This window comes from Drosophila guanche, unplaced genomic scaffold (assembly GCF_900245975.1).
Source record: "Drosophila guanche unplaced genomic scaffold, DGUA_6, whole genome shotgun sequence".
Classification (NCBI taxonomy): Eukaryota; Metazoa; Arthropoda; class Insecta; order Diptera; family Drosophilidae; genus Drosophila; species Drosophila guanche.
The window spans coordinates 1347787-1368126 of record NW_022995757.1 but is presented as its reverse complement, the minus strand read 5'-3'; the positions used below and the strand labels follow the sequence as shown (position 1 = coordinate 1368126).

At 50.6% G+C, this 20340-nt stretch overlaps 7 protein-coding genes across 10 annotated transcripts in view; 3 read left to right on the top strand and 4 right to left on the bottom strand.

Moving 5' to 3' along the window:
• Nucleotides 1-701: 701 nt before the first annotated feature.
• On the bottom strand, nt 702-1525 carry LOC117590228. Its single transcript, XM_034282697.1, has 2 exons — nt 1365-1525; nt 702-1297 (listed from the first exon to the last, which is right to left on the bottom strand). Exon 2 carries the CDS (start codon nt 1269-1271, stop codon nt 789-791), a length of 483 nt encoding a protein of 160 aa, XP_034138588.1. The 5' UTR covers nt 1272-1297; nt 1365-1525; the 3' UTR covers nt 702-788.
• Nucleotides 1526-1601: 76 nt separating this feature from the next.
• On the bottom strand, nt 1602-3388 carry LOC117590225. Its single transcript, XM_034282695.1, has 4 exons — nt 2992-3388; nt 2497-2548; nt 2277-2413; nt 1602-2195 (listed from the first exon to the last, which is right to left on the bottom strand). Exons 1-4 carry the CDS (start codon nt 3244-3246, stop codon nt 1689-1691), a joined length of 951 nt encoding a protein of 316 aa, XP_034138586.1. The 5' UTR covers nt 3247-3388; the 3' UTR covers nt 1602-1688.
• Nucleotides 3389-4006: 618 nt separating this feature from the next.
• On the top strand, nt 4007-6584 carry LOC117590239 (mRNA-capping enzyme). Its single transcript, XM_034282711.1, has 6 exons — nt 4007-4406; nt 4486-5436; nt 5506-5644; nt 5714-5987; nt 6044-6240; nt 6319-6584. Exons 1-6 carry the CDS (start codon nt 4200-4202, stop codon nt 6492-6494), a joined length of 1944 nt encoding a protein of 647 aa, XP_034138602.1. The 5' UTR covers nt 4007-4199; the 3' UTR covers nt 6495-6584.
• Nucleotides 6585-6661: 77 nt separating this feature from the next.
• LOC117590238 (tRNA-dihydrouridine(20) synthase [NAD(P)+]-like) lies at nt 6662-8302 on the bottom strand. The gene is made up of 3 exons (XM_034282710.1): nt 8056-8302; nt 7035-7997; nt 6662-6966 (listed from the first exon to the last, which is right to left on the bottom strand). Exons 1-3 carry the CDS (start codon nt 8282-8284, stop codon nt 6716-6718), a joined length of 1443 nt encoding a protein of 480 aa, XP_034138601.1. The 5' UTR covers nt 8285-8302; the 3' UTR covers nt 6662-6715.
• A 237-nt stretch (nt 8303-8539) lies between these two features.
• The window catches only part of LOC117590337 (inositol polyphosphate-4-phosphatase type I A-like), a 24227-nt gene continuing 12426 nt past the window's right edge, over nt 8540-20340 (top strand). The window contains exons 1-13 of one of the 4 annotated variants that reach the window (XM_034282832.1): nt 8546-9475; nt 9539-9632; nt 9708-9912; nt 9982-10281; nt 12345-12451; nt 12793-12918; nt 13135-13293; nt 13360-13629; nt 14190-14720; nt 14798-15347; nt 15432-16725; nt 16790-17523; nt 17583-17867. In XM_034282832.1, coding sequence (XP_034138723.1) covers nt 9149-9475; nt 9539-9632; nt 9708-9912; nt 9982-10281; nt 12345-12451; nt 12793-12918; nt 13135-13293; nt 13360-13629; nt 14190-14720; nt 14798-15347; nt 15432-16725; nt 16790-17523; nt 17583-17715 — 4830 coding nt within the window. In that variant the 5' untranslated portion in view covers nt 8546-9148 and the 3' untranslated portion in view covers nt 17716-17867. Of the gene's footprint in view, nt 9476-9538; nt 9633-9707; nt 9913-9981; nt 10573-10639; nt 10750-10806; nt 11138-11195; nt 11388-11452; nt 11523-11587; nt 11811-12344; nt 12452-12792; nt 12919-13134; nt 13294-13359; nt 13630-14189; nt 14721-14797; nt 15348-15431; nt 16726-16789; nt 17524-17582; nt 17868-20340 lie in introns of those variants that run through there. The other 3 variants (XM_034282833.1, XM_034282834.1, XM_034282835.1) reach the window with 3 other exon arrangements.
• LOC117590342 (39S ribosomal protein L38, mitochondrial) lies at nt 17985-19602 on the bottom strand. The gene is made up of 5 exons (XM_034282841.1): nt 19446-19602; nt 19225-19380; nt 18801-19158; nt 18430-18728; nt 17985-18355 (listed from the first exon to the last, which is right to left on the bottom strand). Exons 1-5 carry the CDS (start codon nt 19594-19596, stop codon nt 18069-18071), a joined length of 1251 nt encoding a protein of 416 aa, XP_034138732.1. The 5' UTR covers nt 19597-19602; the 3' UTR covers nt 17985-18068.
• The window catches only part of LOC117590340 (fibrillin-1), a 1204-nt gene continuing 614 nt past the window's right edge, over nt 19751-20340 (top strand). Inside the window, exon 1 of the mRNA XM_034282838.1 lies at nt 19751-20288. Coding sequence (XP_034138729.1) covers nt 19820-20288 — 469 coding nt within the window. The 5' untranslated portion in view covers nt 19751-19819. The remainder of the gene's footprint in view (nt 20289-20340) is intronic.

Below are 20340 nucleotides of genomic sequence, written 5' to 3'. Positions count from 1 at the left end.
CTACGACAATCGATGGGAGTCTTTAAACTACGAATATAAGAAAACTTATGTTTTAATACCTGACTGAAATGAACACAACTTCTGAATAAACTACAAAGACGCTTTGGCATCAAACTCGAAGCTACGTCTATGTTTAAACTCTCAAACGGCCATTACAGATACATATGGCAGGGCCAACTGTGGCAGCACCGATAACAAAGCGTGATTTGCGGTAGATTTGAACAATACTTTCGGAACATAAGGGAGGCCAAGAAATTCAAAGCAAAACAGCCATGGCGTCTAGTCCCTGTGCCTCACGCGGGTGGGAGAAACCAAAAGAGTGCGGCCCACATGTAAATCATTAAATTGCAATAACAATGGCCAATGCCAAAATCCGTGCGGCCCAAATGTAAACTATTCCGTGCCAGAGGGTACGCACACAAGAGCATCGTGCCCGACTGTTCGGGCACGCACACGAAAGCACCGTGCCCGACTGTTCAGTGCTGTTCAGTCGATCAAAAATGAATGCGGAAAATAAAATAATTAATAAAATGTAACATCGGATTTAGTGGGAAAATGGCCAAAGGCACAGAACTGATCAAAGAGGTGTTCAATGCGCACGTATTTAGCATTGATTTCGCATCGATACACGGATGATCCGGGGTAATCTTTTCCTTCCCCTGATTGCCGACTGCCATCTATTTATAAAACCGAATTTCCTGTTTATATTTTTTATAATACATTTATTTACTCGATACAATAGCAAGGCCATTACCCATTCTATTCCCATTCCCTTTCTCTACTCTACCCTATGGCGCCGAACTCATGCGCACCACCTGGGGCATGGGCAGGGTGTCCATGCGCTGCAGCCGTTTGCGCTTCTCGCTTGGAACACCAGAACCCCCAGTACCGCCCGTCGAGTCCATGCTGTCGCTTTGCGTCTCCACCAGCTTCACATGGGCTATGCTTTGGCCGAAGAGTTTCTGCCTAATGCTTGGCCTCTTGGCCCCACCGCTGCGATGCACAGTCGCCTCTGTAGTGGCACCAGACGCACGCGGCGCACGTCCTGGCCGCTCCCCGTGCGCATCGGCGTGACGCTGCCTATGGCGGCGCTGTTTCTTGCGATGCTCCCCGTTCGGCAGCAGCTCGTTAACGTAGTGCAGACTGCTCGTGGCGCTACCACTGCCGCTGCAGCTCTGCTGATCCACATCCGTGGGCGTGTGTCCGTGTCCATGGCCGTGCGAGTGCTTTAAACGCGAATGTTTTTCCTCCAGCTCGCTCTTGTTCTTCATGGCCACCTCCTCGAGATGTGCTTTTCCTGCAGAAACAAAAACAATAAAACAATTCTCAATTACTATTAAAATTAAAATAAAAAAATAACCTACAAACATGCCACGTTTGTGCTTATCCCTTTTGGCTAGGACCACGACCAAGGTGAAGTAGGAGAGCATAATGCCAGCAGGCACCAAAATCTTCACCGTGTTGTTCCGCATAGGTGCTCCTCAGATGCGGCGGTTTCAGCGAGTTTCAATACTTTAGCTCCTCGGCCCTGCCATCAANGGGGTAATCTTTTCCTTCCCCTGATTGCCGACTGCCATCTATTTATAAAACCGAATTTCCTGTTTATATTTTTTATAATACATTTATTTACTCGATACAATAGCAAGGCCATTACCCATTCTATTCCCATTCCCTTTCTCTACTCTACCCTATGGCGCCGAACTCATGCGCACCACCTGGGGCATGGGCAGGGTGTCCATGCGCTGCAGCCGTTTGCGCTTCTCGCTTGGAACACCAGAACCCCTAGGACCGCCCGTCGAGTCCATGCTGTCGCTTTGCGTCTCCACCAGCTTCACATGGGCTATGCTTTGGCCGAAGAGTTTCTGCCTAATGCTTGGCCTCTTGGCCCCACCGCTGCGATGCACAGTCGCCTCTGTAGTGGCACCAGACGCACGCGGCGCACGTCCTGGCCGCTCCCCGTGCGCATCGGCGTGACGCTGCCTATGGCGGCGCTGTTTCTTGCGATGCTCCCCGTTCGGCAGCAGCTCGTTAACGTAGTGCAGACTGCTCGTGGCGCTACCACTGCCGCTGCAGCTCTGCTGATCCACATCCGTGGGCGTGTGTCCGTGTCCATGGCCGTGCGAGTGCTTTAAACGCGAATGTTTTTCCTCCAGCTCGCTCTTGTTCTTCATGGCCACCTCCTCGATGTGCTTTTCCTGCAGAAACAAAAACAATAAAACAATTCTCAATTACCATTAAAATTAAAACAAATATTTTTTTAGAGGTATTTATCCTACAAACATGGCACGTTTGTGCTTATCCCTTTTGGCTAGGACGACGACCCAGGCGAAGTAGGAGAGCATAATGCCAGCAGGCACCAAGACGCCAGCCAGTGCGTCCTGTATCCAAGCATGATAAATGGCCAGAAAGATCACTGCAAAAAGGAAAGCGAAACATGAAAAATATCTGAGGAACGGTGGTGCAGTTGCAGCTGCACTCAGTGGTGCTTCATCTTACCCAGAAAGCAAACAATGACGGCAACCAGGCGTCCATTGGCTTTGCGCTCCTCCTGCAAAACAAACCGCAAGGGTAAAAATGGAATCGGAAATTTAGTCATTCAATGGTGGGGTGAGGGTGGACGATTACGATGATTGTCTCCCAAAATGCCCCCCGAGGTGCCGCTCTCTGTGTGTATTTTTCTGTCTGTTTATCGCCCTCGTTCTGAGGTCCGTGTAGCTGTCTATAGGTGTGCCATAAAAACTTTGTTTATAAGAACCGCGTTCCAAATCAGATCCGATCAGATCCATGAGTAGCAGCAGCAGCAGGCATACACACACACAGGCACATGCATGGGTACACTGGAATCGAAATATTTGGAAAAGCAACAATGTGGACGTCCCGACAGGAGAGTAGCTGGCAAACTGGCCTCTCTGCCTGCCTGGCCATATGATCTTACGGTATTGGGTGTTTTGTTTTGAATGACTCACACTCGCGTCACTTCGAACAACTTACGCGCGATTTAAGATCCAATATTTCCTTAAGATTCTCCTGAATGATTTCCTCATCGGACATCGAGGTGAGACTCTTTTTGGGCACCAGGGCGGTGAGGCCATCTGGGGATTTGGGTGCAGCGGCTGTTGCCTTTGTCGCGCCTTTGCTGCTGGTGCTGCTGCTGGTGCTGTTGCTTGTTATTGTTATTTTGGGCATTTGGACTGGAGCCATCTTTTGGTTGACTGGCAGGCGTTTAACGGCTGGTGGGGCAGCCATCGGTTCACTCGATTCGATTTAATGGCGCTGGCAATTGGCCGCGAACTAAAAACCTCTAAATGGCACGAAAAATGTAAATTGGAGAACGAACGCGACCGGCCAGTGACTATTGAGCGAGTGAGAGGCGGAGCAGGCGAAACCACACCAGACATCATCGACGAAAGTGTTATTGTTGCCTTTTTGTTTCTGCCATCGTGCCGTGCTTCTGTTCGGACATTTTTTGCGGCCGAGCATTTGTTGTTAAGTATTTTGGAATCCAAAAACAGTTTATTTACATTGCAGTAAATAATTCTCAAGATGCGAGCATGTGTCTGTCTGTGCATATGCATGTGTGTGTGTGTGTGTGTGTTTGTCTGCCAAGTTCATACTTGCAGACGAAACGCAGCTAGCAGGCAATTCAATTGTTTATTTTTCAAGCAAACCGCTTTTTTTGAGTTGCCATTCCCACGGGTATCGAGTACATTTGCAGTATCGATCGATTGTACACTATCGCACCGTGAAGAACACAAAAACATTGGCGATGAGTTAAACATCGATGTCTGCCTCCAGGTAGTCGATTTTTGAAACAAAATATGTATTTATATGGATTACACATGAGCTTCTAACCATCCTTTCTTGTAAAAAACTAACTAAGAGTGCAGCTATCTTGTAATATTGAATTAAATACATTCCGTATATTGAAAATTAAAAGGTTTACTTCGGTATATTTTTGAGGGTCTGCCGGTATATTTTATCGTCACGGAAGCGCCACCCCGTCCCTCCCGTTTGTCATTGCTCTGAAGTTTGGTGAAAATGCAAGCAAAAGTTAATACAGGGCAAACAAATCGTGATATTTAAGGCGGAGTAACCCAAGGGCGCCGCGGGCTTGCCAAATTCCACTAAACCACACCCCCCAGCCCCAATTCCGAGCAAGCGAGCGAAAGCGTAAGGATTCGCTGTCGTCGTCACACAATATGTCTCAATCGCATCGAGACCGAGGTGGCGGTGGCTCCGGCCCACTGCCAAATCGTTGGCTGTATTGCCCCAGGAAGAGTGAATCGATCATTGCCGAGCGCTTTCTGGCCTTCAAGACGCCACTGAGTCAGGCTTTCAAGGACAAAATGCCCATCGAGTGCACCTTTCGACCCGAGATGCTCTTCGACTACTGCAAGACAGTGAAGGTACATATCCCATTACGCGTCATTGGCCAAAACCTCCTAATCCCAACCCCAATCAATCGTATCCCCCGTATTTCCAAAGCACAAGCTAGGCCTGTGGGTCGACCTGACCAACACGAAGCGCTTCTATGACCGCTCGACGGTGGAGGAGCGCGGTGCCCAATATATCAAACTGCAGTGTCGCGGCCATGGCGAGACCCCATCGCACGAGCAGACTCGCAGTTTTATTGAAATTGTCGACAACTTCATCACGGAGCGTCCCTTCGATGTGATCGCCGTCCATTGCACCCATGGCTTCAATCGCACCGGCTTCCTGATTGTCTCCTACATGGTTGAGCGTCTCGATTGCTCGTTGGAGGCAGCCCTATCAGTTTTTGCCAGCGCCCGGCCGCCGGGCATCTACAAGCAGGACTATATCGATGAGCTATACAAGCGCTTTGAGATGGGCGAGGATGCCCCCCAGGCGCCCGAGCAGCCCAACTGGTGTCTGGAGTACGATGACAGCAATGGTGACGATGACATACTGCAGAGCAGAAAGCGCCCCAACGATGACACCAGCTCGTCATCCACATCGCAACAGGCAGCAGCTGCTGATGGCGAAGACGATGCCGATGACGTGGATGGAGAGGAAGGCGAAGGCGGCGAGGCCAATGGTTCGAAGAAGAAGCGACGACGTGAGATGGTAGTCAGGAATGCCGCATTCATGGATGGCGTCCCTGGCGTACGACAAGTGTGCGACCAGCCGCGTTTAGGCGATCTCCAGTCTAGGGTGCAGAACTGGTGCCACTGGAACAAGAACGGCTTCCCCGGCTCCCAACCAGTGTCAATGGATAGGAGCAATATCAAGCGACTGAGCGAAATACCCTATCGCGTGTCCTGGAAGGCCGATGGCACACGCTACATGATGCTCATCGATGGACAGGACGAGGTGTACTTCTTTGACCGCAATCACTCCTGTTTCCAGGTGGAGAATGTCACATTTCTCGATGGCAAGAATCTAAACGATCATCTCGATGGCACACTAGTGGATGGTGTAAGTTTTTTTAAAATCTTTTGTTGGTTGCTCACCTCACCGATTGATTGGGGGGGATTCTCTTTGCAGGAAATGGTGCTGGACAAGATCGCTGAGGGTGTAATGCCGCGTTACCTCATCTATGACATTGTTCGCCTTTCCAATCGGGATGTGCGCGAGGAGCCCTTCTTTCCCAATCGGTTGGATTACATCAAAAACGATGTGATAGGTACCGAAGCGACCCACTTGACTGATTACTTTGTGTCTTAACCAAGTGTATATTTCATGGCCGGTTTAGGTCCCCGTATTGAGGGCATGAAGCAGGGCATTATTGTCCAGAAACTACAGGCATTCAGTGTGCGTCGCAAGGATTTCTGGGAAATTTGGATGTCTGCCCGACTGCTGGGCGAAAAGTTCTCCCGCTCGTTGGCCCATGAGCCCGATGGCCTCATATTTCAACCCTCTCATCAGCCCTACACAGCCGGTGTTTGTCCGAATGTCTTCAAATGGAAGCCCCATGAGCTCAACTCTGTGGATTTTCGCCTAAAGATCATCACAGAACGTGGCGAAGGGTAAGCAAGGAAGTAGATCTTTGTAGAGAAATGACCCGTGTCTCCTGCCGTTTTAGTTTGCTAACCAAAAAGGTTGGCTTCCTCTATGTGGGCGGACACGATGCACCGTTTGGACGTATGCAAAAGTTGACAAAAGAAATTCGAGATGTGGACAACAAGATTGTGGAGTGCACCATGAATCAGTTTGGCAACTGGGAGTTTATGCGAGAGCGAACAGACAAGAAGCATCCAAATAGCTTCAATACAGCACTCGGTAAGAAGGAACTTTTCCTGCTACTCTTTACGAAATTCTGCAATGAAATGTATCTCTCCCTCTCTTTCGCTATGGCAGCCGTTGTGGAGAGCATAAAGCATCCGGTTACCAAGGATTATCTGCTTAATTATATTGCCAATTGTGGGTTCCGCGATGATCATACCATGATGCCGCCACCTAATAATGCCCATCATTCCCATGGGCAGCACGGCCATCATCAGGGGGCAGCTCATGGACCGCATCGGTTCGTTTGAACACCCACACTCTAAACACACCTCACAACCATCTCACCATTGACATCCACCATCCACACCTGGAAACTAGGAAATTAAAACAAAAACAAACAAAACAATTGCCCCACAAGCTAAAGTCCCAATAAACATAATTTAAAGAGCTAAATTGTAATCACTTTTAGTGAGGATTTATGTGGATAACATTTATTATTTATTGATTAACATTTATTAGTTGCGTTTCGTCAGTTGATCAGGCTACCATTCTCGCGCAGTGGCTCTTCCTGCAGCTGCCCCAGATGAAGCAGAGCCACCAAAGCTGCTCCCTGTTCGGCCTGCTTTTTGTTCTTCTCCCAGAAGGTGCTGCTGTAGCGTTGCCCATCGTAGCTGCAAATGGCACGGAACAGTTTGTCGCATTGCTGAGTCTCATAGCAAGGCGGGGACTTGCCCGTCCTACCAGCATACACATACAATACGGTCTTGGGCAGATGATTGTCTAAACAAAAGGAACTCAAATTAGTCACAGAGAGATATACAGAGATAAGGCCCCAAAGGCATACATACCACTGGCATAGGTGGACCTTAAAAATGGCATGCTGCGGCAAATGACGCCCTCGAAGTCATCGGTGATGGCAGTGGCTGCCTCCTCCATCTTCTGTCGCTTGGCCTGCGCCTCGGGTGGCTCCACCTCAGCGCGTCCAGAATTTCCCAGGGTGCGCAGCTCTTTTTGTTTGCGCCGACAGTAGTCGCCCAGATGCCAGATCTCGCATATCTGCTGCAGCGTCTGGCATTGAAGGAAGCGCTTGCCGCGCGGCGTCTCCTGCAGTTCCTTGAGCATATTCTGTACACAATATTTGGCATTATGCGGCGCATTGTCATAGTCCACACACAGACGCAGATACTTCTCGATGAGCTCATCCATTGGCAGGAGACCGTCACGTCGGAAGATGCTAACATTGATTTGAGCGGCACGGGCCACCATCACGCTATCAGCGCCACATTCCAGCTGAAATTTCAGAATATCCTCGTACTTTTGCATATTCCGGGAGCCACCGTTGGCAATGATGGGTATGGAGACAGCCTTGGCCACGGCACGCAGCACATCGGGATGCGGGCGATGCTGTGGTCGCTCATCGCGTGTTCTAGCATGAATGCCTATGGCCGCTATACCCGTGTCGGCCAGCTTCTCCACCAGACTAATAGTGTCATCCAGATCGGGAAGAATTCGGATTTTGCAGGTCACGGGAATGTCCAGGTTGGAGCACAGTGTACGCAAAATGAGGGCAGCCTTGTCGGGGTTCGCCAGCAGGGCTGCGCCCATGCCGCCCTTGATAGAGAACTCCTTGGGGCAGCCCATATTGATGTCCAAGCCGGAAATGTCCTGCTGCAACAGTTTGCCCACGGCCAGAGCACGTGCCGCATCGCTGGTGCCCATTTGTAGGACAAGTCGCGATGTCTCCAATGCACAAGTTCGAAATACCACCGTCCCATCCGAGGGATCCACAAAGTCCACTGTGCCCAGGGCGGCTACAGCGAGACAAAGGCGTTTTAAATGTTTCTTAAGGCAGGGCTGTGGTGCACTCACGATTATGCCGCCGGATGCTTTTGATTAGCTTCAGATCAATCAGCTCCTCTGTGTAAACGATGTCAGCGCCCATTTCAAGGGCCAGCAGACGCATGGGCAGCGTGCCTACCCGCACCATGGGTGCCAGAATCAGCTTGTTGCGGTAATCCAGCTTCGGTCGCGACTTCATATTTTGGAATTTGTTCAGAAACGAATGCCACTTGGTGGACCGTGACAACAATTGCAACATGTGTGAGGGAGTATATACCGCAAGAACAAAAAATACACCGAAATATACCCTTGTTATGTTTTAAATATACCGTAAATATACCGACACTAAATCATTTTCCTCGACTTTGAAATTCCATTTAATATTTTTATTTAGCTACCAGCTACCTGTTGGTGGATTGTTTAAAAAATAAATTAGCAAAAACGTAAGAATTTGTCGTATTCTGCCATTTTTCCCATCGCTAATCGATAACGATGTATTGTGTATCGCCTTATATTGTAGCCCTGGAACTGTTGTTGTCATTTTGCTTAGTAAAAAAAGGTATTAATTTTTTTCGTTTTAAATTAAAAAGCATGCAAATTGTTATTGTAGCAAAGTTCGCACAAGCAGAGAACACACATAACTAAACACACACACAGACAGGGAAGTGGCATAATTAGCGGCAGCATATAAAAAACAAGAGAACACCTTTGCCGCCCCCAAAACAACAGAAAATACTTCGAAAAGAGGAAGGTCTAATTGGATTATCAGCGAACAGCGACAAAGAGAGGAACACAACGACGTTTTTCCAATTTACATTAAGGTCTGGCCCAGCGACGTGAACAAACTGGCCACAGCCACAGTCTCAGGGGCAAGGACAGCATTTTTACAAGGACAGCGGCGCAGCTCAAAGCCAGAGCCAACATTTCTCTTGGCCCATTCAGCTGGAGGCGGAACCTTGTGGAGCAGGAGAAGGAGCAGCAACCACAACGACGACTCTGGCTTTGTTATGCCCAACGCCTGCCCTGGTACGTGGAAGGAGAAAGACGGCGATACGCGGGGTCGCTACTGTTGTCGAACGATACACTGAGGCTGACCTTCGGCCAACGGCTACTGGCCAGTGCTATGTCCCTGCTGGCACTTGCCCAAGCCTCCACCTCAGCTTCCGCTTCCACCTCGAGCTCCAGCGACACGGAACTCGATGCCCAGGTCGATTTCTCGACCATGCTAATGCACCGCCAGCGCGAGTACAGTGGCTGGTTTGGTTGCGGCACAAAAATGCAGCCAGAGCCAACGGATCAGGGCTACTATCTCGAGCAGTATGTGCTCGGTGTGCTCGATTTCAGCTCGCAATATGGCATCGAGTACAGCATCTCGTATACGGCGGCCAATGTCGTTGGCAGGCCATCAAAATTCCCCGCCTACGGCGACTACCCAGAGACCTTCACCATGGTAAGTGCCACACCACAAACACAAACTGTTTGATGCACTCACCCACTCAAGTGTTCTTCCCAGCGCACCTACGGCGATTGGTGGCAACGTGCGCCATCTGCCACACAGGAGATTCAGCCACAAAATCTACCCAAGCTGGCCACTCACGATTATATTGGTAAGTTCCTCATCCCAACGCTGTGCATGGGCGTAAAAATGAAAAATGTTTCGTTAACTATCTGCCTGGCTGCAGTGGTGTACTTTGAGGATTATGTGGTGCCCACGGAGGTGGCCATTTTTGAGACATTTAATCCTGGCGCTGTGATACGCATCTGGGCATATGGTTTGACCAAGCACTGGACATGCCTCTGGGAGGCCTTGGACACGGACCTGGCCCCGACCTCACGTAACTCACGACGCTTCGCGCCGCCGCTGCTAAAGACCACCATGATAACAAAGTAGGAGCCTCAGTTCTGTGTTCAATCGTGGGAAGATCCACTAACTGCAGTTTGCTTTGTCCAAAACAGAACCCTGCGCATTGATTTCAACCACAGTCAACTCAATTACTACACGGAAATCGATGCCATCATGCTGTGCGGACGCACCGTGTCGGGGCGCCTCATTCAGAGCATTCTGGAGGAGCAGGCGCGCGTCTACAAGTCCCACTCGCCACTCTCGAAGATGGGCACTGGCGGACCCATCAGCTGCAAGCTGCGCACGCTGAAATTCAAGCCTAATTGCAGGGAGAAAAATGACACCAGCTTGCACGAATTCATTAGCAATGATCTGGGTAAATTTCTTCTGGACAATCGACAGGAAGATCAACTAGACACGCCTGCATGTGGCATGTGTGTGACAGATCTGCCATTCGAGATCCTCTTGAAAATACTCAGCTACCTAGACCTGCAGTCGTTATTTTCTGTGGGCCGCGTGTCGCGCACCTTCTATGACATCTCCACGCATCCACTGCTCTATGCTGAGCTCAACCTGAAGCCCTATTGGCCGGTGGCCAGCTCAGAGTTGCTGTGCACGCTGGCACGTCGTGCCACAATGCTGCGCAAACTGGATCTGTCCTGGTGCGGTGGCTTCAACGAAATCTCACCCACCGAATTCAAAAAGTTGGTCAAAAAAAAGAGTCCTGCTGCAAAATGACAAATATCTTATTTATGAAACTTCTTTTTGCAGATTTCTGACCCAGCGCGGCGATAATCTAACCCACCTGCGGCTAAACTCTTGTAAATTTCTAAACGCCAGCTGCATTGAAAATGTGGGCATAGTCTGTGATAATCTGATTGGTATGTCTGCTATCCCCATCGTTCAATCTTTCTTTTTTAATTTGCTTCTTTTGTCAGAGTTGAGCCTGCGTAATTGTGCCACTGATCCGCCGTTATTGAACTTCTCGTGTCTGGCTAATCTTAAGAATTTGGAGCGTCTTGATCTCTTCCAAACGGCCTTTGATACTGAGCTGCTGCTCAGCATGCTCGAGGGAAATCGCAAGCTCAAGCATCTGAATCTGGCCTTTTGCGGAGTGTCGGTGAACATGGACGATGTGGCCGATCATTTGGCCACATATAACACACAGCTCATATCGCTGGATCTGTGGAAGGCTCACTTTTTGTCCGCCCGCGGACTCTTGGCCATATCTCGCTGCCGTCAATTGGAGGAGCTCGATTTGGGATGGTGGTATGTGCTGTCCAGCAACTCTCTGCCATTATTTATTCATGTGCATTCCTCGCTGTAGTCTGCGGGAGGCATCGCTGGGAGATGGTTTGTTTCAGCTGCTGTCCAACTGTCCCAAGCTGAGGAAACTATTTCTGTCGGCGGTGCGTGGCACCACCGAGCGGGATCTTTTACACATAGCGACGCTGGGCAAAAATCTGGAGCAATTGGATCTCATGGGGATATTAAATATAACGCACGAACGTGTCTTCGAGTGGGTTTCATACATACACTTAATTATTCTCAAGGCGCAAAACTTACCGCAGATTTTTCTTTCAGCATTCTGGTGCATTGCCCCAAGCTGCAGCTCCTGGATCTGAGTTTCTGTGACAACATTATGGAGCGTGATGTGAGGAGCTTAAACTCCTTGAACTCCTTCTCTCTAGCTAAACTCTTTATCTTCTCTATTTGCAGTTTGATTTACTGGCGGAATGGTCGCGTCAGTTCAAGGTGGATATTAAGAGCAGCCGCATCTTCGATACCAGATAGGTGATCACAGGAAAGCAGAGCGGATCAAGCATGGGCATATGTACATACCTTGTAGCTATTATTAATAATGGATGTACAATTTCTACGTGTGTATGTGGCACCTTTCTGTTGCTAGTATAATGTTACCTTTATAATGTTTAAAACAAACGAAACCTGTGGAACATTTTATAAAATCCTTCAACATTCATCACTCTGCTCTAACTTTATATTTATTGAATTGATAAAACATCATTTTAGAATTAAGTTGGGCGTAACTATAACGGTTTTTGTTTCGTATTTACATGCTATCGATATAGGGCCCGCTGTGTCGATATTAGAGGTGGAACATGGTGTCGCTTGATCTCACGTAAAAGAGTTGCCACTTTTATTATTATCTCGAGGATATTTAATTAACACTTTTTCTGTTCGATACTGATGAACTTTCTTTTCAAATTTTGGGTCCTAAAATTAATCAAGTACAAATAATATTTTCGTACACGGTATATTTATGGAATATTTCGATTTTGATATTTTCCTCGGAAAACCTGGTCACACTGCAATCGAATTTTTCCAAAATGAAACAAAAACGCACTTCGTTTACCTAAAGTTTATCAATATATTAGTCCAATAAATAGTAAAAATAACCAAAATTAGATTAGATCAACTGTCAATCGAATGATTCGTCATATTAACCGGGAGCAGGAGCAGCAGCAGCAGCAGGCAGTGAGACGACGTCGCCGCCGCCAGCTGTGCAGCCAACGGCAGCAATAACAACAAGAGAGCAAAGCAAAGTCAGAGAGAGGAGAGGAGGTGTGTATATGTACCGTTTGCTGCTTGAGAATCCACCGCCCACCCAACGTCCTCACCCATCTTGCGCGCAGCTAATTCCAAGCGGCCCCCGCCCTGACCACGACAGCAAGCATCTTCACTCCAGTGGGCGCACGTACACTGTCTTGAGCGTGTAATTTGGTTAAATTATTAATTCGCTTTACCACCACATACGACGGTGCGGTGCCGTGCCCTTACCCCCTGCACCGCTCGAACAGTGGTTTGAATCGCATACAAGGCGTGTCTGGAATTGCTTGTGGCTGTTTGAGCCCCCGTTCCATCTGTTCAATCGTTAAAATCGTTTGCCATATTTGCCTTTGCAGTGTCCGCCATGCGATTTAACAAGTCCGAGCTGAACGCTTTGGCCTCCAGTCCGGCAACCAAGTTCGACAAGGAGGGGCTGCTCATCGTTACAGATCGCCAGGAAGGATTCCTGTGGCGCAGCGAAGGTACGTGCCAACGGTGACGTAGCAGATAAGCGGTTAATCACCCAAAACGTATCCAACGTATTTTTAGCTCTGATCACATGCCATGCACATGCACATGCACATGCACAAACACATACAAACAGACACACACACTCATGAACACTGCTGGTCCGATAAGTCCAAGTCCTGTCCAAGCACTCTGCTTATATGCACACTTCCACTTTTCCCTTCCCACAGTCAGAGTCGAACGCTGGTGCAAGCTGCGAGGCAATCTGTTGTTCTGCCTTAAAGACAAAGATCCCAAATCATCGGTGTCTGCTGTCCTTGTACTGGAGAACTGTCGCACCCGCATTCAGAATGAAGACTGCGACCCCGACGGCTATATCTTCGATCTAGGTGAGTGATTCTAGCTTGCTCAGAGAGTGCCTTTGCGTTCCGTTGCTAATCCGCAGTGCTTTACAGACTTCAAAGACAGTCCCACGGAGCGTTTTGTTAGCTACTCGTCGGCCGAACGCCTGGCCTGGGTATACAGCATTGAGCAGGCGTCCAACGAGACGCTGAGTCTGCTTATCAGCCAGCTGAAGGAGCAGATTGTGGCAAAGAGCAGGCAACTGCCCCTGGCCATGGGCAATAATATTGATTTGGGTGTGCCAGTGCCCCCTGCAATGATCCAGCAGCAGCAGGAAGATAGGGAGGACTCTCCTCCCGTGGAGGTGGCACCGACCTTTGAAGGTGATCTTATACAGTTCTAACAAAAAACAAAAAAGTCAAAAATGAAAAGAAAAAACCAAAGAATGTGGATGTTGTTATTGTTTGTTTTAGTTTTATTTTTTTTGTTCATGTTAACAAAATTGTCTCTGTGTCTCTCACTCACTCGCACTGGCCACTCTTGCACTCTATCTCACTCTCTTTAGCGCACTCTTTGTATCCTATTCAATCGTACCCTCTCACACACACAGATCTCATAGCATTTCCCTTACTTCACACACACACACACACACGAAAGCTCATCATTTCATTCCAAACATGTGTCGCTGCTTTCCAGAGCAGAGCCCACTGGAAACGCGCTGCCATTCGTATACATACATATGTAATTGTATTTGTAAATCTAACGGGTATTTGGTGTCTGGACGATCTATCGTACTGGAAATGGGTTTTATTCTTGGAATAAAATTGAATTTTACTTTTACATTTAAACGGAAACCAGTTTGTTTTTTTTATGTTCCTTATGCCAAGCCGTTGGGTCTGCTTTGCTTGTGATCTGATCTGATTTGATGTGCTTCTCCTTCCAGAACTGGACCTCTCGGAGCTGCCCATCTGCGAGACGGCCCTCTCCTGTGATAGCCTGCCGGTAGACACCTTCGGTCGTGATCCCAACCCACGTGTGGTCTGCTCAGTGCTGCAGCCCGGCGAGGATTGCTTGTGGCGCGAGCATGCTCGCACGGAGCTGCAGGAGGGCACACGCACGCCGCAGTTCCTAAGCACGATGCGTTTTCAGCGCAGTGCCGGATTTACGGCCTCCACGCTTCTGCGTTTCAGTGTGCACGATGTGCGGGAGCGCATGACCCTGACATCGGTGCCCTTGGGCCATGCTGAGGTGGCCCTCGGCGTCATACAGGACACCACACGGCTGCGTCTGCCCGTCGGATCGCCGCGTGGTGAATGTGGCTTCATTACCCTTGTCTCCTGGTCCCCAGAGGCGGCCGTGGAACCGGGCCAATCGACAGGCAATGGCTTACCGCCGCCGCCCCGTTCCAGCACACAACTTTTTGAAACGGCTGGAGCAGGATCCACATCAATTGGCAGCGCCAGCGGCAGGCGAGGTGAGTGCTTAATGAAACTCCAGGATGGTCCATCTAGCGATTTTCACGCAACTTTTCTCCACCTTGTGTCCACCCAGCCCATCGTCGCACTCAGTCGCTGCCCCCGAAGCTGGGCGTGCGCCTCTTTGTGCCGCAGCAGTGCGGCCTGCAGAGGGTCTGTGCCAAGCCCCGGCTGCACACATATCGACTGCATTCCTCGCTGGGGGCGGACATCAGTGTGCAGGAGACGCTGCTGGAGTCGCGTCTGTGCTGCGTGCTGCCCCAGCAGCTGCTCTCCATCTGGATACAGCGCGAGAAGGAGCTGCTGCAGGAGATATCGGGCATGGGCGAGCTGAGCGGCGAGTGGCGCTGGCGCCAGATGAATCTGCTCGAGGAGCATCTGCGCCTGCTCAAGGACTACTCGCAGGCCAAGCAGAACATTCAGCAGCTGGCTCGCGATGGCGTCTTTTTCAAGCGGTCGTCGGTGAAGACGGACGAATCGCTGGAGTTTCTGCCCGTCAATCTGCACGTTCAAAGGATGTGGGCCCAGAACGACACATTGCAGCGGCGCGGCTTCCTCGACATTGTGACAGTGGGCGCCTTCACTCGACACGATGCCAAGGGACGGCAGTGCGGGGGATTGATCAAGTGAGTGCATAGCAGTGGGCAGTGGGCAGTGGGCATTGGCTCCTCTTCGCAACCATTTGTAACCATTTCCCCCCTTTCGGGCAGACTTCTGCAGGAGAGCAAATCGTGGAAACTGGAGCAGAGCAATGCGTGCAAGGTGCAGGCAGCCAACGATGCCGTCCAGGCCACCAAGCAGCTGCGCAAGGAGATCGTCGAACTGATGTCACAGCTCCTACAGCTGGCCAGCCGTCGCTGTGCCACCGACATGATGCCCCTGTGCGATCAGATGGTGTCCAAGACTCGCACATTGCTGAACATCTGGGAGCCGAGCATTGTCAAGGAGGCGGTGGACTTTATCGAACAGCATCGCATCATCGAGGAGCCCGAGAATGTGCTAATGGAGCCCATGTCACCATTCCGAAAGATTACCCAACAGCTTACGGCTTTGGAGTTGAAGTCGCCGGAGCTGGAGGACTTTGCCACGCCGGTGGTGGCTCCGCCCGATCTGTGGCCCCGGGGTCAGCCACCGCTGATGCGTTCGAATAGCTGGCATCCAAGCAACAGTTCGCCCTCCAGCTCCCTGGACATTCGTGCCATTGACTCACTGCAGCATGTCGTCAAGTGCTACAACGAGCATCTGCGCAGCCTCGAGCAGGGCGCGTCGGGTCAGCGTACGGAAAAGGATGCTCTGTCCGAGGCAGAGGGTACATATCAGTCGCTGCCACTGGCTTGGCATGCCCAGCCCCAGTCACAGTCGCAGCCCGAAGCTACGCCCATTCCCGCTGCACTGCAGCTAATCGATCTGGATGAGTTGAGGGGCGGTGGACAGCAGCAGCCGCCCGCAGGCTTTCTCGACACCAAGCTGATGAGCTCCTCGCCGTCGGCCAACTATTACCGGCCCACGGAGGAGCCGGAGCCGCTGGATCTGACCCAGCTGAATATTGAGGCCAGCGTGATGTGCCTGGAGTGCAAGCTGAAGTTCTTTTGCGGTCGCCGTGACAGCCCGGCCATCCGACTGCGTCATCCCAAGCCGCCAATGAAGCGCGAGGGCTTCGCTGTGACCCCCCAGCAGCAGGTGCCCGCACCCGATGTGATCTCGGCACCCGAGAAGCCCGCTCAGCAGCTCGAGCTGGATCTCAAGCCGCTGCCAACAGCTGCAGCCTCTGGCTCGGCTGCCGTCAAGAAGGGCAACAAATTCACAGACGGTCTGGACCTGTCGCTGACCACAGACTGGGCTGCCGAACTGCGTCCCAGCATGCGCAAGCTGCGCCATGCCATGGACAGGCTGCTGAAGACGGCACGCCTGATGCATTCGGTGCAGCGGCTGCAGCAGGATGTGCGCTGCAATCGCCTGCAGGCAAGCATCATGTATCGGCGGGATGTCTGCTTCTCTCAAGCGGTAAGAAGGCCCCATGGAAAATGGGAATTTATAGCCCAACTAATCATTGTCCTTCTCACCACAGCTGACAGCTTTGGTTAGCTCATTGATGTTGCGCCTCTGGGGCAGCGAACTTGACATGGCCTATCTGGTGATGCTCAGGGATCTGGGTCCGCTGGCCTACTTCGAGGGCCTGCTGACGCTCTTCGGCAACGAGGCGGACATGTGGAGCGACATGTGCATTGCCATTGAGGACCTGTCCGCCGTCAGTTTTCAACTGGTGCGCGCACAGGGCGAGGCTGCACTGGCGCCGATGCCCCGCATTACGGGCTCCCGGCAGGCCTTGGAAGTGCAGCTGCCAGTGCCAGAGCATTCGCTGCCCGGCAATGGCACCTCCATATCGTTCAAGATCACGCCCGTATTCTTCAATATTGGCATCAATGGCAAGGCCACCTATGCGGAGACGGTGGGCCAGACGCGGGAGCAGCATCGCTCCAATTGGGACAACTATCTGAGACTCAGCCAGTACTATGGTCGGTATCGCAAGCTGGGCCTGGGCTCTGTGGATGCTGGCGAGTCCCTGCAGTCGCTGCTCGTCTTCATGGAGCAGCAGTTGCGGGCGAATCTTTCCAAGAATGTCAAGATTCTGCATTTGGCTGAGGATGCCTGTCGACTGATGGACGGCCTGCGGTTCACATCCTGCAAGAGTGCCAAAGATCGCACAGGCATGGCCGTCACCCTGGAGCAGTGCCGCGTGCTGGTACGCGAATTCCAGCTGCCAGCCAAGCACGTGCCCTATGCGCTGAGCACCATGAGAAGGTAAGTTGCTGCCCCGACCTTTAACGACTTCAATTTTGATTGTGTTTTGTGCCTTGCAGCGAGGGCACACGTATGGACAATGTTTTGAAGAATATTGGCACACGAAAGTATGCCTTCCATTGGACACAGGTGCCCTTTTTGCCGGCCATGTATCGGCCGCCAGTTGGCAGCTATGGCAAAGCGCAAACCTAAGCAGGATGACCTTATAGACAAACAAAACTGTGCCAAAAATCAGAGAAAAAATTCACAGCAAAGCAGCAATTAAAACTAATTCAATTAGCACACCATTCGGACAGACAATTGTTAAATGTATCACCAAATGATTCCCTAAACCACGTATTTATTTAGCATCTAGAGAATTCCCATCCCCATAACCCATAACTCCACCCACCCCACTTATGTAGCTTGTAGTTTTTGTTGCAATCTTCTCGTTTGCAAAGAGAAGACAACGGTAAATCGTGTGAACTTTATCTCGACTCGTGTACTTCCAGTGAATAAAACAAACCGAACTTGTTAACATATAAAACACTTAAACAGAGGAATTTCTAGTAATCCTGCACGCGGCCAGTGCCCAATCGCTGCTTGCGTATCTCCGTCTTTAGCCAGGAGGGCACGTCCCGTATGGGATGGGCATTGGGGAAGCGCAGCTGCTTGGCTGGGCCATCGAAGGGATGCGTCTTGGCCAGTTTTCGCTGCAGGTACTCCTTGTTCAGCTGCTTCTCGTCCCGATGCTTGTCCATGTACAGATTGAAGGGCTGTTTCAGTGGAAAGAATTTCTGATCCGACAGATATGGCTTCGGGAAATCATACTCATAGACAGGCTCCTTAATATCTGCCGTAGAGATGGAAAGAGAAAAGAGTTCTACACTAAATGCACGAGAAGAATCTCCTTGTGTGTGTACCCACTCAAAATATTGTGATATAACTCCGTCAGCGATTCATCCCAGTTGGTTTGATAGAAGGCCAGGCCTGCCGGTGTCAACTGCTCCTGATGCTGGCGATAAAACTCCAGCGTGCTGAATGTGCGCTTCTCCAAATTGCTGTAGTCCGAGGCTGCCAACTGGTAAGTGCCCAGATCCATGACACCCTGCTGCTTGTACAGCACAAATACCATGCGCTGATAACCCACGCCCTTGGGCGGAAACGGTGCCAGATATTCAGCCAGGACCTGTCCCTCGCCAACCCTGCCGTTGGGTATATTGCCACTGCAAGACAAAGAAAATCCAACAATCAATTGGTTATACATTTCACTTACGACACCTGGCTCTGGCACCTACATGAACCAATGCAGACACTCGGCTGACGGATTGGTGTAGTGGGCATCTGGATTGGTGGCCAACAGCGTCCAGTAGCTGTCCTGCCCGGCCCCCGACTTGCCGGTAATGGGATCCATAAAACCATCGAAGCTCACGGCTGGTGCCTTCGCTGCCTCCGCAGGTTTAATCACATTGCCATTATATACCGGAGTGAGGGTGTCGCCCAGCTCGTAGAGTATGCTGAGTGGCACCCGGGGCACAAAGTACGCGCTGCCATACAGATGCTCAAAGATGCCATAGTGATCCGCGATCAGGCGCAAGTCGTGCTGGCCCGTCGTCTGCACATATGTCTGCTGTACTTTATCCAGATCGATGATTACTGCCCAAAAAGAGTTACATATAATCTATGGAATCCATGGCTGCTTTCGCCGGTGCCGGTACTTACGCTTGTGGCTGCGTGCCAGCTGCTCCAATTGTTTGTTGGATCGCTGCGTCTTCAGATGCTCCAGGCGCGTCTTCAGTTGCGCAGAACGCGATTCTTTGAGCTGTGGAAAGCCAATGTTGATGCGGGCCACCACCTCGGCATCCGTCACGGTCTCCTCTGTGTGGGGGCAGGTGCATTTATCAGCACGATTACATCAACAAAACGGCAAAAGGACTGCTTACCCTGCAAACGTTGTTCCAGCGTACGAGCCACACCGGGCGGCTTGCCACGCAGCCTGTGACCCTGTCGAGTGCTCATGAGCCCAACCTTGGCCGGTGTTCCACGCAGGCCATGGTTTAGGCCGCTTTTCATTAACAAATTGCTAAAAGACATTGTGTTTTATAAGGCAGCGTTTTTCCATCAGTGTGACCGCGAAATATGACCCTCAGAAATATACCGAAACATATCTCCTGATTTTTAAAATATACAACATGATATCGATATCGATTAGTACAACGAAAAGCTTGTACTTATCGAAATTAAGCTGAGCTTTCTAACGGTTAACGGCTTTCTGCAAAAGTTATGCAACTTTAATACAGGTTATTTCATAAAATTAATGCAAATAATGTATTACTGCGGATTAATTGTATTATTACTGGCTGGCTACTGCCTGGCCGAGGAACTCCTCGAGCTGAGCTGTACATCCGATGTGCAGTGCCATCAGTTTGAACGTGGACGATGTCTCAATTCGACCTGCCACTGCACAGCACGTGACTCGGGCGAGCGCGTGGACTGCCGGCCCATGGAGCAGAAGGTGACCAACATCATTGGTGGCCACTGTCCCTGCCTTCAGCCCCATGCCGAATGCAACAAAAAGCTTGATCAGTGCACCTGCTCCTCCGGTTTCCTGCCGAGTGAGGACAAGCGACGCTGCGTCGCTGAGAGGGTGCCATTGGACGAACGCTGCGAGTTCCATCGCCAGTGCCAGTTGTCGGACAAATTCAGTTCATGCCACTCATCGCAAAATCGCTGCCTCTGCCGAACGAACTTTGAGTCCCACCAGGGACGCTGTCTGGCCGTCCTGGGTGAGTGTGGCAAGCGATCCCAAACGATCCCAAATGATGCCTAACATAATCA

Bases quoted from the DNA above. Each gene is read 5' to 3' on its own strand.
- LOC117590238 (XM_034282710.1), bottom strand. From the start codon at position 8,284: ATGTTGCAATTGTTGTCACGGTCCACCAAGTGGCATTCGTTTCTGAAC. The intron at 7,998-8,055 runs GTGAGTGCACCA...GTCTCGCTGTAG, and splicing joins AAGCATCCGGCGGCATAATC to CCGCCCTGGGCACAGTGGAC. The intron at 6,967-7,034 runs GTATGTATGCCT...CCTTTTGTTTAG, and splicing joins AAGGTCCACCTATGCCAGTG to ACAATCATCTGCCCAAGACC.
- LOC117590228 (XM_034282697.1), bottom strand. From the start codon at position 1,271: ATGAAGAACAAGAGCGAGCTGGAGGAAAAACATTCGCGTTTAAAGCAC.
- LOC117590225 (XM_034282695.1), bottom strand. From the start codon at position 3,246: ATGGCTGCCCCACCAGCCGTTAAACGCCTGCCAGTCAACCAAAAGATG. The intron at 2,549-2,991 runs GTAAGTTGTTCG...TTTGTTTTGCAG, and splicing joins TATTGGATCTTAAATCGCGC to GAGGAGCGCAAAGCCAATGG. The intron at 2,196-2,276 runs GTAGGATAAATA...TTGTTTCTGCAG, and splicing joins AGCACAAACGTGCCATGTTT to GAAAAGCACATCGAGGAGGT.
- LOC117590239 (XM_034282711.1), top strand. From the start codon at position 4,200: ATGTCTCAATCGCATCGAGACCGAGGTGGCGGTGGCTCCGGCCCACTG. The intron at 4,407-4,485 runs GTACATATCCCA...GTATTTCCAAAG, and splicing joins ACTACTGCAAGACAGTGAAG to CACAAGCTAGGCCTGTGGGT. The intron at 5,437-5,505 runs GTAAGTTTTTTT...TTCTCTTTGCAG, and splicing joins ATGGCACACTAGTGGATGGT to GAAATGGTGCTGGACAAGAT.
- LOC117590342 (XM_034282841.1), bottom strand. From the start codon at position 19,596: ATGTCTTTTAGCAATTTGTTAATGAAAAGCGGCCTAAACCATGGCCTG. The intron at 19,159-19,224 runs GTAAGTACCGGC...CTTTTTGGGCAG, and splicing joins GCTGGCACGCAGCCACAAGC to TAATCATCGATCTGGATAAA. The intron at 18,356-18,429 runs GTGGGTACACAC...TCTCTACGGCAG, and splicing joins GTTATATCACAATATTTTGA to ATATTAAGGAGCCTGTCTAT.